General features: G+C 30.9%; 3 protein-coding genes across 3 annotated transcripts; 2 read left to right on the top strand and 1 right to left on the bottom strand.

Moving 5' to 3' along the window:
* The first annotated feature begins 659 nt into the window (after positions 1 to 659).
* On the top strand, positions 660 to 6,631 carry LOC108565802 ((11Z)-hexadec-11-enoyl-CoA conjugase-like). Its single transcript, XM_017925419.1, has 6 exons — positions 660 to 1,084; positions 4,602 to 4,852; positions 4,909 to 5,124; positions 5,176 to 5,296; positions 5,392 to 5,577; positions 5,634 to 6,631. Exons 2-6 carry the CDS (start codon positions 4,615 to 4,617, stop codon positions 6,013 to 6,015), a joined length of 1,143 nt encoding a protein of 380 aa, XP_017780908.1. The 5' UTR covers positions 660 to 1,084; positions 4,602 to 4,614; the 3' UTR covers positions 6,016 to 6,631.
* An 872-nt stretch (positions 6,632 to 7,503) lies between these two features.
* On the top strand, positions 7,504 to 8,886 carry LOC108565803 (acyl-CoA Delta(11) desaturase-like). Its single transcript, XM_017925420.1, has 5 exons — positions 7,504 to 7,714; positions 7,774 to 7,989; positions 8,049 to 8,169; positions 8,226 to 8,411; positions 8,473 to 8,886. The coding sequence occupies exons 1-5, from the start codon at positions 7,513 to 7,515 to the stop codon at positions 8,801 to 8,803; spliced, it is 1,056 nt and encodes a 351-aa protein (XP_017780909.1). The 5' UTR covers positions 7,504 to 7,512; the 3' UTR covers positions 8,804 to 8,886.
* Positions 8,887 to 10,927: 2,041 nt separating this feature from the next.
* Positions 10,928 to 11,431, bottom strand: LOC108565799. Its single transcript, XM_017925417.1, has one exon. It carries the CDS (start codon positions 11,429 to 11,431, stop codon positions 11,060 to 11,062), a length of 372 nt encoding a protein of 123 aa, XP_017780906.1. The 3' UTR covers positions 10,928 to 11,059.
* Positions 11,432 to 17,028: the final 5,597 nt, after the last annotated feature.

Below are 17,028 nucleotides of genomic sequence, written 5' to 3'. Positions count from 1 at the left end.
ATTTTCAAGAAAATTTATAAAAATGCAGATTTTGAAAGTCTTCTGATTTTTTCATTTGAAACTTATTAAAGTTATCCAAATTGATTTAAAAGATTGTTAAGAATAGCTGAATTAATAAAAAAAATTTAATTTCTATGAAAATTGAATGAAAATATGTGAAATTTTCAAGAAAATTTATAAAAATGCAGATTTTCAAAGTCTTCTGATTTTTTAATTTGAAACATATTAAAGTTATCTAAATTGATTTAAAAGATTGTTAAGAATAGCTGAATTAATAAACATATGTAAATTTTCAGAAAATAAAAGTTTTTTTTAACTGAAATATTGTAAAAATTATGTAAATTGATTTAAAATATTTTACGAATTTCTAAAAGCATTTCGCTTGTTTGCACTGTACTAATAAAGTGAGGAAATGCAGTTTTTTTCCTTAGTTATTTTATTAGCGTATTGAATGTGCAGCAAGTTTTTTTTGCTTTCATTTACATCAAATGTGTGCTAAACACTAACAACAATCTGCGTTTTGTGTGAGTTATTTACGATCGTTCAATATTGATATAGTCAATAGAACCAGTGTTTCCGAAACTTATTTTCAACATCGTTATGTTTCATTTGAAATTTGTGTGTGAATATTCGTGAAATTGTTTTAGCGATTCGATGAAATGCGCGAAAGTTGGAAGACGGGCCTAGAGGATGACCGATATCTCTGATGAAAATGATGACGACGATGATGATCTTCGAGGAAAGTGGCCACGGCCGCTCCTCGATGGAGAGCGACGCGTGTGTGGAACGAGGACGAAAGATACGAGGAGTGAAATATTTTCGCGACTAGGTTGGTGGAGAGGATGTGAGGAGGATGCCCCTCTGGCATTGGAATCGCATGTAGCAAGTACCGATATTCCTCCGCGGTTTGCGTTCAAGTTCAATGTTATAAATGGGGCCGCAGAGCAGGTTCCGTTCGCAGTTCTGACACAGATTTTCGCAACGACGTCAGTTCTTCGTCGGATCTTCGAGATCTTGGATAAGACGACAGTAATTTTTTTTTTCATCCCGAAGGATTCATCAGTTCGCAAAGAGTTTTCTTAAGGTTAGTCAAGTTTACTTATGTCTAATAGAGAAAACCACTTGAAATTACTTTGTTTTATACACAAATATTTTCATATATTTTATGTCGCTTTTCACGTTTCGCTGTTAACTGCAACGAATCCATCCTAATTCCATTGTTTTAACTTTTACTTTTCCAAGAGACTTTGCGTTAATTAGAAAACTCAGCGTTGAATGAAGTGAATGGAAAATTTAATAATTTACCTGTAAATCATCCACATCAATTAAACAATCATAATTTCATCTATAAAATTAACAATTATTAATTAATAAACACTACAAAATGAAAAACATCACCAAGAATATATGAATTAACGAAATATTAATGAAAAATTAAACATTGTGAACAATAAAAAAATGCAAACTAAATATATTTATTGATTTATTTCCCTTTCTTATCTAATTTACTAATATTTTCTTTCACTAAATGTTAAGAAATTAGTGAAATACTTAAGATTTTTCAAAGTGAGAGAATAAATAATTAAGTTCAATTAATTTTCAATTTATTTGGAAAAAAAAAAACTAAAATTTTGATTTTATTTCATTGACAAAATCTGTGAATATTTTTGAAAATTTAGTAAATGTATTAAATTGTTATAAATTTTTTTTTAAAAATAAAGTTTGAGAAAGAAATTGTAGAAAATAAACATGTTTAATTTCAATTTTGAAAAAAAAATGTGAGTTCAAAATAAATTAATGAGAAATTAAGAAGAAAATAAAGTTAAAAGTATTTAGTTTCTGATGCAAATGCTGAATTATCGTATGTATTTGAAGTTTTGAGTGCTTCAAAAAGCAGAAGAAAAGAAAAACACAATATATAGGTATATTTTTTCTTTGTCGTTTCTGTGCTAAAAGCATTAGAAATGTAAATATATCATCATCTAATCTGATCTTTTTTTTTCTCCTGAACATATGTACATAAAAAAACTTCTTAATTATCATATTAAGTACGCAAATAACACGTAAATAAGTTAAGAAAATATAAGTTTTCAGCTTTAATAACTTAATAAACTACATAAAGTTAAGTTTTAAGTTTGTAAAAAGCAACAAAAATTTGAGTAAATATTCTTCAGTTTTCTTTTAATTTCAATTAATTATCCTTAATTTTAAGTTAATTAATTGAAAATGTTATTATTTCTTGTAATATTCCATTTCTTTTTAAAGTTGGTTAATGTAAAAAAAAACTGCGACATTTGAAACATACACTCAATTAGTATTAGATTTCGACGCTTCTTTACATATGATACTCTTGTTTCCTGCAATCGATGCAATTTTAAACTTCCCGCCATCATCTGCTGACCTTAATAGTAAATATATCCGAAGAAAGCTCATCCATTCTCCGTCACAGAATTATACTCTATTCATATGCAACACAATTATGTTACAATTGTAAAATTACTAATTGTATCATCATTTCTAAAAAAAATAAACAATCCTTTTCACACTTCACCACTCGCTTTCCAGATGCTCTTTTTTATATCAATTTTATCAATCTAGCAACAATGGAAACAATGGTCGTCTTCGCGTTTCTCCGCCGAACAATCCGCAAAGTTTTCTACTTCAATCATTCGATTTTCTCGCAAATAAATCACAAATTGACATCAGAATTCATTTAATAGCAGAGAAAGTAATAAAAATTTAAAAGAAACATCTTAATACAGCAATACTTCGATCAGTCCGGATTCATTTGCGGTTTATTTTATTTCCTCGATTAGTCCGATTTTCTAACAACAATATACTTTTGTTCCCATAACAACCAAATAAACGAAGTATAGAGTAGAGTAATTGATGGTTGTTGCAAATTCCAAAGCCTACCCAGATAATTTCCAGATTCAATGTTTCTGAGCCTAATAAATCAACTATTTATAGGATTTACCGGTTAAGAAGAAGTAGAAAGCGCAGTGTTGACTAAGCGCATTTATTTATATATTTATATACATAATAATAATAACAATTTCAATTGTATAGAAGATTGAGAGGAAGACAAGACTTTCTACTCGCGATGGTATTAACCTTCAATTTCCGTTCATCCATGGGAAAAACGGCACTTGCAAAGCGAGAAGAAAAATGATTCGCAATTTATCGTCGAGAAATTTTGCAATTAAACGAGACACGCATTAAAACCTGAATGTCCGTTTCTCCTTCGGTCGTTCGAAAAATAAGCAATTATCAAGATTAGATGTATCTGCTTACTTTCCAGCTAATGCACATGATTATCTGCACTAATTGCACGCGATTAATTCACAATCACTTAAATTAACGTACAATCACTTGTGTATATTTAAAATCGTGTTTGACACGTTTTAATTGTATATTGTTTTGTATTGTTAGATTGTTAATGCAGACGTTTATTATGTTTATAATCGTGTGCGATTCAAGAATTCCCATGGTAGAAAGTGTAGTTGGGAAAGCAATTATGCATGGAGAAATTATGAGTGATCGTGCATCTTGCATTTGTAGTTTTGGATCTGTGTTCGAACTTCAATATTCAAATACTAATTGCAATTAAGCAATTTCTTGTTATATTATCATAATTAAATATTAATTATTTTGGGGCTTTTTTTCCATCAATGAGTAAACTTTTAATTTCTTTTTTTTATCAAGTAAAACTATTTTCAACAACTGAATTTCAAAAATGTTACCTCATACTGCTGAGATCATAAAAATACATTTGCTGTTTAAAATTTCAGTTATTTTCTTTTTATTTTTAGAAAAAATGTTCCAATTTTCAAAAAAAGTGTATCAATTTCATGAAATTCATAAAATTTTACAAGATTTGCACAAATGAGGAAGTAGGCACAATATTTCAGTAATATTTTTATAAAATTTGATTAATTTAACTAAAATTTTCAAAGATCTGAGCAAATTTCAACAATATTTACCTGTTAATTTGATAATTTTAATATTTCATAAATTCTCAAATATTTCTTGTTACAATTTTAGATCTAACAATGAAAGAATATTTCATTTATTAATCTCAAATCACTGTGTAAATTTTGTCTTATTTTAATTACACATAATTGGCCCAAATGTTTTGATCAATACTTCTAATTAATTATAAAATCCCTAATTAAACAAGAGTTGTTTGTCTTCAAATTTCAAGAATTATCTTAATAATTCAATAATAATTAAGTTATCGATTGCTCTTAAAGTTTTTAATTATATTATTTTTATAAGTTTTTATTTCATTATTTAATTTTATAGAAAGTTTCATTATATTTATTGTTTCCATTTCATTTTTATAGTAATCTAACTTTGTATTATAATTATACACTTTTTTGTAAGTTTGTGTTAAAAAATGTACGAAATTTGTTTGCATATCTTTTGTAGTGTTTACATTTACTTATACAAAAAAAAATAATTGAAAAAATTCAATTATTGTTCAAGATTCATTGGGAAATTGTAAAGATTAGTAAGAAAAAAAAAGTTAGTTAAACAGTTGGATTGTGTTGAAAAATTGAGAGATTATCCAGCAAGTTGTGTTTCTTTCAACAATTTAGGTAGTTTTGGAAAATGGCTCCAAACCTCATAGGAGCTTCGGCTCTCTTCTTGGATGAAGCTACTAGAAGCGGGGAATCCCCTATTAAGCAACAGCATCAAGTAGTCCGACCCAAGAGGACGCCACAAGGGCCGCAATACTCTTGGAACATAGTGTGGAGGAACGTGCTGGGAATGCTTTACATGCACATCTTCAGCTTCTACGGCTTATACCTACTCTTCTGCGTGTGCAAATGGAAAACTTTCTTCTGGAGTACGTACTTAATAATTGTAGTTTAAAAATCAAATATAATTCAATTATTGATTTAGGTTTATTTTTGACGATCTTCGGGGCGCAAGGTGTAACAGCCGGAGCGCACAGATTGTGGGCTCATCGCTGCTACAAAGCTAAACTACCGTTGAGGATTCTTCTGGCCTTTGCGCAAACCATAGCATTCCAGAACGATCTGTACGAATGGGTGAGGGATCACAGGGTGCATCATAAGTTCACAGATACGGACGCCGATCCGCATAACGCGCAAAGAGGTTTGATTTCGTAAAAATAAATTGTTGGATTTAAACGAATTGATTTTCTAGGTTTCTTCTTTTCTCACGTCGGTTGGTTGTTGGTGAGGAAGCATAAGGATATCATGACGAAAGGGAAAACTGTTGATATGAGCGATATGCTTGCTGATCCAGTGGTGAGGTTCCAAAAGAAGTACGTGTCTTATGGGAAAATGTTCGCTCTCTCAATGGAGAAAGTGAAAAACGTTTGAGGGGAAAGTTATGTGAATGCTTCATTTTTGTATTCAGGTATTACCTTTTGCTGACTCCGATCTGCTGCCTTCTGGTTCCGATGCTTGTGCCGTGCTACTACTGGAACGAGAAGCTGTACATCAGTTGGTACGTGACCACCATTCTTCGGTACACGCTCTCCTTGAACGGGACTTGGTTGGTGAACAGTGCAGCTCACATCTTCGGCACCAAACCATACGACAAGTAAATTACCAATTTTCATCTCAACAATTATCTAATGTTTCTTTCTTGATGTGCAGGAACATTGGACCTACAGAAAACAAGTTCGTTGCTGCAATTGCTTTCGGCGAGGGATGGCACAACTACCACCACATCTTCCCGTGGGATTACAAAGCGTCTGAGCTCGGCTACAAACTCAACGTTACCACCAGCATCATCGACTTCTTCGCCTGGATGGGATGGGCTTACGATCTCAAAACGGTCTCGCGTGATATGATCGAGAGGCGATCCAAACGCACCGGAGATGGAACCAGATCTCCAACTCAATCGGAAGAACTGCTCGAGGATGATCAGCGAAGAGAAGGTCACGGCATAGCGGGCGGTATTTGGGGATGGGGCGATGGTGATATGACCGCCGAAGACTTGAATGCTGCTGAAGTCCACAACAGGCAGCTTCTATAAAAAAAATATATTTATTTGTTCATATGCGTTTGCACTAGTTATCATTAGGTTTTAAGTGTACTTGTTTCCATGCAACAGCGAAAAATTGAAGCGTTTAGTTACCACTTGTTGATTTCCGTTACCATAGTTTCGGATGCACGAACGCGACGTAACAAGGATTACTTAGCAACTTCGATTTGCTCTCATATGTAAAAAAAAATATCATTTTGTAAATATTTCAGGATTAATCCTGAAAAAAAATTACACAAAGACCATTTTTTTTTAACTATAATTTTAATGGGAAAAATCCGAATAATATCATCATTGTATTCATTTTGTTTTGGTTACTAGACACTTAAAGGTTCATTTGTTTTAAGTTACCTTAGTTACTTACGTTGTCGTTACCCTAGGTTTTTACATTCCTTCCAACACTAATTCAACTATTTAATTTCATTGCGTCTACTAGAAAACATCTGAATTATCGAAAACCGCAAATTTCACAGCCAACTTTAATCGAATGTTTTAAAAATAAGAATACTGATGATTTTGTTATCACTAATATTGCGGCAATCCATTAATTATTAACGAATTTTGCATTTACAGAGAAAAAAACGATCTGTTTTTTTTTTTGCTTTATTGAGACAAATTACGTGAAATTTCATATATTAATTAAACCCGTTTCTTGGTTTAAAACCATATTTAATTATTTTAACATTTTCAATGAAAAATCTGAAGAAAAAAGTATTTTTTCTAAAAATCTACACTGATAAGTAATAAAAATCAAATGTGGATGATTTCGTTGGATTATTGTCTACTGACAAATATCAAATTGCTTTTGTATGTACTTGTAAATGATGTCTATTTATTTATTTAAATTTTATAAATTCTAACCAAACGTTGAAAACTAACCCTTTGTACTTATATAAAAAAGTTGAATATTTTTCTAATAAAAATCTTTTTTTTACTGTTAATATAACTAATACTTTCTTTATCTCCTCGTTTACAAATATTATAATTTCTGTAAATAATTCAGTACAAAATTCTACTGTAAATAACTAAAATAGTAAAAGAAAATATTTTAAGCAAAAAGTTTTATATGAGATTTCTAAGAAATATATATGAAATTTCTATAACATGTTTAAACAATTTCTAAGGGATTTCTATGATATTTCTTAGAAATTTGTTGCAAAAAACTGTTAATAGTACTTGAAAATGTATAAATTTTGTGTGTAAAGAATCAGAGAAAAAGTTCTATTAGAACTAACAGACGAAGAATTGTTAACAAATTTCTAAAATGTATAAATTAATTTCTTTAAATTTCATTGCTTTACGTTTCTAAACATTCGCTTGCATTTGCAAACTCACACCTAAAATCGATGTTGATGATTCCCGCGATTATTGCGAATTTGCTGAGACGACATACGGATTTTGTTACAAACGATTCCCGTTTCTTATATTTCTTGCCTAGTATGTGAAGAAAGACATTAATGGACATCGTCGTTTTGTGTTGCGTAGAAGATGTCGCTCGCGTTCCACTCGCACATCGAGATCGTGGGCGGCGGGAAATCCTCGCAACCGGAAACAAATGAAGACAGGAAACGGAAATACGAGTGGGATATCGTCTGGAGGAACATCATCGCCTTCATCGTTCTTCACGTCTTAAGTTTCCATGGAGTTTACGTGGCGCTCAGGGATTGGAAAATCGGAATCCTCCTCTTCGGTATTTCTGAATTGGTTTTTTTATTTGGATTTAACACTTGTATTATTGTTGGTTTTTAGCTTACGCTTACGGTCTTCTCGTGGCGCAAGGTATAACGGCCGGAGCTCATCGACTTTGGTCGCACAGATCTTATAAGGCGAAACTTCCGCTGAGGATTCTTCTGCTGTTCTTCCAAACCACGGCTTTCCAGAACAGCGTCTTCGTCTGGGTCAGAGATCACAGGATGCATCACAAGTTCACGGACACAGACGCCGATCCTCATAACGCGAAACGCGGTAAAAAACCAATTACAAAACATGAAAATTCACTTGATTAACTTAATTGATTTATAAAGGTTTTTTCTTCTCCCATATGGGTTGGCTCTTTGTTAAGAAGCAGAAGGAAGTGAAGGAAAAAGGAAAAGTCATCGATATGACCGATATCACTAATGATCCCATTCTGATGTTTCAACACAGGTATAAGCAACAGCTTTAATTAATCTTAATCATTAATTAATCTTTGATTTTTACAGGTATTACGCACCTTTAATGCTGATTTGCTGCTTCCTCATACCAACCCTGATACCTGTCTACTTGTGGCACGAAGATCTTTATCCTTCATTCGCGATGGCTGCTGCCTTTCGTTACATCTTCAGCGTCCATTCCACGTGGCTCGTAAACAGTGCTGCTCACATTTACGGCATGAAACCTTACGACAGGTACGACAGTTGCAGCAACAATTTTTGTTTTGTTTTTTCACAATATTTCATTTGCTTTCAGGAACATTGGTCCAACCGAGAACAAACTCGTCTCTCACTTGGCGTGCGGCGAGGGTTGGCACAACTACCATCACGTGTTCCCGTGGGATTACAAGACTTCGGAGTTGGGGAATTACCGGTTGAATTTGACGTTGGCCTTCATTGATCTTTGCGCAAAATTCGGTTGGGCTTACGATTTGAAGACCGTTCCTCATGAGGTCGTGACTAGAAGGGCTTTAAGAACAGGCGACGGGAGCAGAAAAATTAGGATCAAAGAGATCTGGGGATGGGGCGATGAAGATATGACAATCGAAGATACGGAAGCCGCCTTGATCATCAACAAGTCCCAATGAAATGATCAAAATTTATATTAATTCTATAAGTAACAGTTCACAACGTAATTAGTCTTAGAAATATATGTAGTATATAAAATAGAAATTAGTATACAAAATTTACCTTTTATAACGTGTTAAATTGTTGAATAAAATGTTAAGTTTCTTTGAATTTCTTGTATTTTTCAATATTTACAAAATAAATGTGTTATTGATAATATTCTAAAATTCGTAATCTTAAGATCCAAACTAAATTATATAATTAGTAATAGCACTGATCAAACGCTTACCTTATTGCGAGTATATTGGGTGGCCTACATAATATCTATGAATCACAAATCCGGTCTAAACACTGCTTCAATTTACAGCTTAATGTACAAAACCACATCAATGCATGAATACTCTCTACATTCCTCAAACATTCAGGTTTCATATGCATCTTTTGGATCAATTCAATTTATTATACTTTCCGAGAATATCACTGAAAACACTACTGTTTCGAACATTAATTTTCCATTTTTTTTTCTTCAATTTTAAACGCGAATTACATGAAAACGAATGAAACCATAACAATGTATGAATACTTTCTACATTCCCCAAACATTCAGGTTTCATATGCATCTTTTGGATCAATTCAATCTATTATACTTTCCGAGAAAATCACTGAAATGTGAAAACATTACTTTTTCGAAAATTAATTTTCTTTGTTTTTTTTTTTCATTTTAAACGCGAATTACAGGATAATGAATGAAACCATAACAATTTATGAATACTCTCTACATTCCCCAAATATTCAAGTTTCATATGCATCTTTTGGTTCAATTCAATCTATTATACTTTCCGAGAAAATCACTGAAATCTGAAAACACTACTGTTTCGAACATTAATTTTCCTTGTTTTTTTTCTTTAATTTTAAACGCGAATTACAGGAAAAAGAATGAAACCATAATAATGTATGAATACTCTCCTCATTCCCCATACATTCAGGTTTCATATGCGTCTTTTGGATCAATTGAATCTATTATACTTTTCGAGAAAATCACTGAAAACACTACTTGTTCGAACATTAATTTTCCTTTTTTTTCAATTTTAAACGCGAATTACAGGAAAGTGAATGAAACCATAAGAATATATGATCTTTTGTATCTTTTTTAAACAACTCAATAGAAACTAAATCGTGATAATTCATTTTGAAAGCGTTTCTTCCAACATCTTACATACTGTAAAAGTTTTTACATAAACATAATAACAACCTTCAAAAAAAGTATAAATTAATTCGTTGTTATGAAAACTATTGATAGTGACAAGATTCACAGGAAGCAATTAAATATATTATTACTACATTAATTGATTCAATCAAAAATTCAAAATGAAATTCCAAGTTTTTTTTATTTAATTACATTTACTCACTTTAGACATGAACTTGAAATTTCATTAATTATGCATGATTTTTTACGAATATTTTACTATTAATTATTTGAAGTAAATGTAAATGAATATTTTAACAAGTAAAGCTCATGTTGTAACGGAAAACTTGTATAATTAACACAAATTTATACGTTTAATATATTTATTTTCATACCTTCGAATTTTGATTTGTAAATGGAAATTTTAGTAAAATTATACGAATTAATTAGTTATAGTAGATAAAAGTTTCCATTTTTTCATCAACGTAAATATAGGAATAAAACATGAACTAATTTTGTCATTTTTCTAGAGAAATGCATTTTTTTGTATAATAAATTAACTTTCCAAAATCGATCTATATTTAGATTTGTACTTAATATGCAAATCGTTGAATATATACTTACGTTCTTTAATTAGTGCATTTTTTATGTGGTTTAAGAAAATAACGAAAAATTTTATAAAATAATTTATTTGTGTTTCGTTGAAAATATCATCACGAAGAGAAATTGCACATGAAATGACTTCATTCAATAAATACTAACAAAATTGAAAACAAACGTTTTGATAACAATAAAGTAACAAAGAAAAGGAGATAACAAACAGTATACATCTATTAAATAAATAATTAATAAAAATAATTGAGGTAGTTGTGAAGAGTAAAAGTAAAATAATAAATAGTCGTTTCAAAAATAAACGAAATTACTTCTTGATGATGCATCGAAATCGATGCACGTTGTTAGTTGTTATGTTAGTAATTTGGTTGCTAAGGTACACTAGTTTATTTATTTACTTTACGTTTGGCAAAGGCAAGAATGATTTAGTTGTTTTTTTTTTCATTTTTGTCTAAAATGAACACTAATTCTCCGAAAATCACCTATGTTTGTGCTTGTTCTTGTATCCGTGATTGACGTAGACGATGTGCTCCTCCTGCTTGGTATTGAAGATGTAGTTCCTGATGAGCATGAAGAGGGCGGAGGAGAAGGCCATGTTGTTGAGCATGGTTACCATAGTGACGGCCAGCTGGATTCCTGGCAGAATCCAAGGCATGATTCCTGCCATCGCGAGCGCTGGTACCAAGAGGTATGGTATAACCTTGTACATGGTGCTCTTCATTCCTCTTGAAACGACTGCTAAATCGGTGGAGGATGAGGCCTTCTCCGTCGTGTTTCCGGTATCCGTGGACGTGCAGCACGTGAGTATCGCGATGAAGAGGAGCGCACCGAAACCACTGAGCACGTACATAGTGACCGACTGTTTGCGGCCAACGGAGTCGAAGAAGTGGAATCTCGACGGCGTTCGCTTCTTTGCCCCAATTCCAGAGACTCTCCGACCGCACTGCGATTTAACGGATTACCTACTGACCGCTCCAAATCGGAATCGACGCTCATTCATCTCCTATCATTCATATCATTTGATTACATACAAACATTGATCTAATACAATTTTAACAATTCTACATTGCACGCACTCCTTTACGTTTTATTGAATTACTCGATAACAAAGTACGCTAATTAGATCATTAAACATGCAAATTAAACATAAAACTATAATCTTTATAATTATTCCACAGCCAAATTTGTAGAATTTATTATTTACCCAAAATAAGCCATCAAATTTGTACATTAAAATTCGAGTTTGAATCTTTACATTTTATTTAATTACTCGATAACCACAAACGCTAATTAAATCTTCGAATATGCAAATTGAAGACAAAATTATGATCTTTCTTATGAACCTACAGCCGATCGTGTGGTATTTACCAAATTCTTGTAATAAACTATCAAAGTTGAAAATACAGTCATCACGATTTATATAAGAAATCGATAAGAACGTGGTAGACGTCTTCACGTTTTATTAAATTACTCGATAACAAAGTACGCTATTTAGATCATTAAATATGTAAATTAAACATAAAACTATAATCTTTATTATTATTCCACAGCCAAATTTGTAGAATTTATTATTTACTCAAAATAAGCTATCAAATTTGTACATTAAAATTCAAGCTTGAATCTTTACATTTTATTTAATTACTTGACAACCACAAACGCTAATTATATCTTTGAATATGCAAATTGAAGACAAAATTATGATATTTCTAATGAATCTTCTGCCGATAATGTGGTTTTTACCAAATTCTTGTAATAAGCTATCATAGTTGAAAATACAGTCATCACGATTTATATAAGAAATCGATAAGAACGTGGTACACGTTTTCACGTTTTATTGAATTTCTCGATAACAGAGTACGCTAATTAGATCATTAAATATGCAAATTAAACATAAAACTATAATCTTTATAATTATTTTACAGCCAAATTTGTAGAATTTATTATTTACTCAAAATAAGCTATCAAATTTGTACATTAAAATTCAAGCTTGAATCTTTACATTTTATTTAATTACTTGACAACCACAAACGCTAATTATATCTTCGAATATGCAAATTGAAGACAAAATTATGATATTTCCATTGAATCTTCTGCCGATCGTGTGGTTTTTACCAAATTTTTGTAATAAGCTATCAAAGTTGAAAATACAGTCATCACGATTTATATAAGAAATCGATAAGAACGTGGTACACGTTTTATTGAATTACTCGATAACAGAGTACGCTAATTAGATCATTAAATATGCAAATTAAACATAAAACTATAATCTTTATAATTATTTTACAGCCAGATTTGTAGAATTTATTATTTACCCAAAATAAGCTATCAAATTTGTACATTAAAATTCGAGCTTGAATCTTTACATTTTATTTAATTACTCGATAACTACAAACGCTAATTAAATCTTCGAATATGCAAATTGAAAACAAAATTATGATCTTTCTTATGAACCTACAGCCGATCGTGTGGTCTTTACCAAATTCTTGTAATAAGCTATCAAAGTTGAAAATACAGTCTTCACGGTTTATATAATAAATCAATAACAACGTGGTACACGTCTTCACGTTTTCTTTCATTACTCAATAACCACGTATACTAATTAGATTTTCGAATACGAAAATTAATGATAAAACTATGGAATTTCTAATGAGCCTACTTTCAAACATATGGTGTTTATTATGTTCTTGTAATAAGCTGTCAAACGTGAGCAAAAAATTCGAAAATACTATATTCACATTTTAATTAATAACCTTGGACACTAATTACTTTTTCAGACAACTAAATTAAAGACAAAACTATGGCCTATCTAACCTATCATAAGATTTGTGGCAATTATTGTTTTCCTCTAATAATTTATCAAAATTAGAGCTTCCAAAATTACTGAATAATCACAGTTACTAATGAGACCAATTAATATGCAAAGTAAAGACAAAACTATGACCTTTCAACTGTTATTATTGTAATCTATAGCATTCTCGTTTATTAATGCTATTTCTTCAGATTTAGAAATGGGAAAATGCATTTTCAATATACTTTTATATTTCGAAAAATTCAAATATGAAAGTTAATAAAAATAACAGTAAATTCATACCGTAAACTATTAGCATTAAACTTTGGAACTTGAACCAACATTACATTTATTTTTTTAACACACTTTTTCTATGAACTCAATATAATTATAAACACTTTACAAGACTTTCTATTAATTAAATTTACTTAATTGTTGTCCCAACATTAAAAATATTTATTTACTTCACATATTTTTAATCCATTGAAAAACTCGTTTCTAAAATGTTATAGTAAATTATACAAAACTAGTTATTAAGTGCCCTATGTTCCATATGTTTATAGTCCGTTTAGATAAATAAATGTTATTTTTTTTTTATAATTTCTACAAGAAATTCGTTTTACTTACCATGAATTACAATTACTTTGTTCCAAAGAATATACGTATTTCTAATGATGTTTCCACTATTAGTTTTCGAAAAGTTACGCTCATAAAAACCTCATCATCTGTAAAGAATGAAAGAAAAAGAAGTAACAGTTAACAGTTACTAATGATGTATCATTATTTTCACGATGCATCGGTAATAATTATACTTATTACCTTGACTCAAACGAAACGACGTTCAAAGTCTTATTAAAAGCACGCTTTCAATTATTTAAAAAGCGATTCTATTGCAACTTAATCTTCAAAATCAACATCAAATAAAAGTATTAATATTTCTTTATAATTTTAACGAAATTCACAAATTTTATAGTTTATATTGTAATGTACAGCAATACCGGCTTCGATCAGTCCGGATTCACTACTTCAAACAGTGCTGGATATTGATGGAACCGTACATTTATGTATGGAACCGGCATTTATGTATTCAATATGTTGTAATCTCATTATTGATTCATTTTTCCACACAATAAATTATGACTTTCCATCAAGTATCTACTTGTGCTATATTAATCCGGTTTCAAACAGTGCTGTATATTGATGGAAACGCACTATACGAGGCATTTCTGTATTAAATATGTTACAATTTCATTATTGATTCATTTTGTCCACACCATAAATTATGACTTTCAGTCGAAAAACTATTTGTACTACTTCGATTAGGTTTCAAACAGTGCGGGATATTGACGGATCCGTACTATGAGAAGTATTTTTGTATTCAATATATTACAATTTCATTATTGAATCATTTTGTCCACACCATAAATTATGACTCTCGATCAAGTATCTATTTGTGCTACTTCGGTCTGGATTCAAACAGTGCGGGATATAGACGGATCCGCACTATGGGAAGTATGTCTGTATCCAATATGTTACAATTTCATTATTGATTCATTTTGTCCACACAATAAATTATGACCAAGTAAAGTATGATCAAGTATCTATTTATGCTACTTTGATCTGGATTCAAACAGTGCGGGATATTGACGAATCCGCACTATGGGAAGTATGTCTGTATCCAATATGTTACAATTTCATTATTGATTCATTTTGTCCTCACAATCAATTATAACTCTCGATCAAGTATCTATTTATGCTACTTCGATCTGGATTCAAACAGTGCGGAATATTGACGGATCCGCACTATGCGAAGTATGTATCCAATAGGTTACAATTTCGTTATTGATTCATGTTGTCCACAGAAGAAATTATAGAATCTTTAAATTTGCATTGTTTAACGAAATTGTCAATAACTTAATATATTTGCTATTTACTCAATTACGTGAATCTTTTGTTCGACGATACAATAGATCTCAATAAAAAACAACTAAAAAAAATAACCAACAAAAAAAAACTGTATTTGGTTACTGTTCACGAGGCAATAACGGCTCTTCTGCACTACAATTATTCTTGTTGTTTGTAACGTTTTTGAATTAAAATTTCACTTGTAATAAGTTACCGAAACAGTTGGAAACGAAACCAACCAATTTAGGTTAAACCTAATACTACTACCTAAAAAATAATAAGTTTCCCACATTATTTTAACATCTGAACAATTGTATATTAATTAAAGTATTTTAAAATTTCTCAAAGAAAAATGAGCTTAATTACGTTTTGAAACAACAATGAACCGTTTAACTATAAATTTTACAAACTGCATGATCTCAGCAATTTATTTCAGAATCATTATCCAATTTGCTTAAACTAATGATTACAATTTAAATGTTGATGTTTGTTAATGAATGTATTTGTAAATATTAAGTATTACGGAGCAAATAGAATTTCACACTTGAGCTGATCCATCTGCTATTACCATGGTAATTCAGGTATGGTGAGAAGCATCAGGTTATGATGATGATGATGCACACGCAACGAGAAGAACGCGTTCGTTCCCACAAACAATCGCAAATCATATCACACTTTCCAAGCTGACGGGATTCCGATATAATTGTGTTTGGTTTTGCTAACCTCGATGCCAACCAAGCAAAATGGGAAAAAGCCTTCTAATCTCGTGCGAATTTACAGTTCGCAGCACGAATTTGCAAAGGATTAAATCAAATGCAATTAACTGGATTCTGATCTTTATGCTTTACATAATATACAGGTGATTTTTTTTTTGTTCTACAACAATATTCAGATCGCAGACTTCATTTAGATCTTAATCTGCCTATTGTAATCGTAATTACTCCTTTTTTTTTTAGGTTAGATTAGAAAGAAAAATATTGAGTTCATTTTCTTAAAATCTAATTATTAATTATTATAATTGTAAATTTGTTTAATTTTGATCAATATTTGTCAACAAATTAGTTCGGAAAACAATGTAAACTGTCACTGTTACTTTTTTTCAATTATGACATATGTCATAATTAATGTATATTCAAAAATTGCAACGCAAATATATAAATTATAAAATAATTCCAATAAATCTGTTAAGATTTGACATTTGTCAATGTCATTTTCTTACTTCAATAATGACATATGTCATATTCAAAAATCGCTATACAAATATTAGGTTAGATTACTTATCAAATGAATAATGCACATGACGTGGATCATCATAACGGATATTCCAAAAAATAATTGCAACAGTTGAAATTCAAATCACAAATTTGATTAGTATCTAATAACCCACTAAATGACACTTGCACAATACCAAAAAAAGCAAACCCAAAAAAAAAGAAGAACATGAAACAAAAACCGCACCAGAGAACAATTGCATTTTGACCCGATTCGATCGAAAGAGAGCACGATTTCCGTGTACAAAGCCTCTCGAAATTGTTATTTTTGAACTAGATAGTTGGAAAATTGGTCGGTGCCAAATTTGAAGAAGTTTTCTGCGGAAAGACAATGCCATCACGTACATTCGAGGCACGTGTCTTGAAATCGAATTGGCTTCGGTTAGGAATGATGGACAGCCCTCGTTTGTTTATTTAAGTTGGAATCGAAGGTGTGGAAGTCAATCATTCGTGCATCGACTGACATCGACTGACTATCAAATA

The sequence above is a fragment of the Nicrophorus vespilloides genome, unplaced genomic scaffold (genome assembly GCF_001412225.1).
Source record: "Nicrophorus vespilloides isolate i.1.1-1 unplaced genomic scaffold, Nicve_v1.0, whole genome shotgun sequence".
Taxonomy (NCBI): Eukaryota; Metazoa; Arthropoda; class Insecta; order Coleoptera; family Silphidae; genus Nicrophorus; species Nicrophorus vespilloides.
This window is presented reverse-complemented; position numbering and strand designations above follow the sequence as displayed.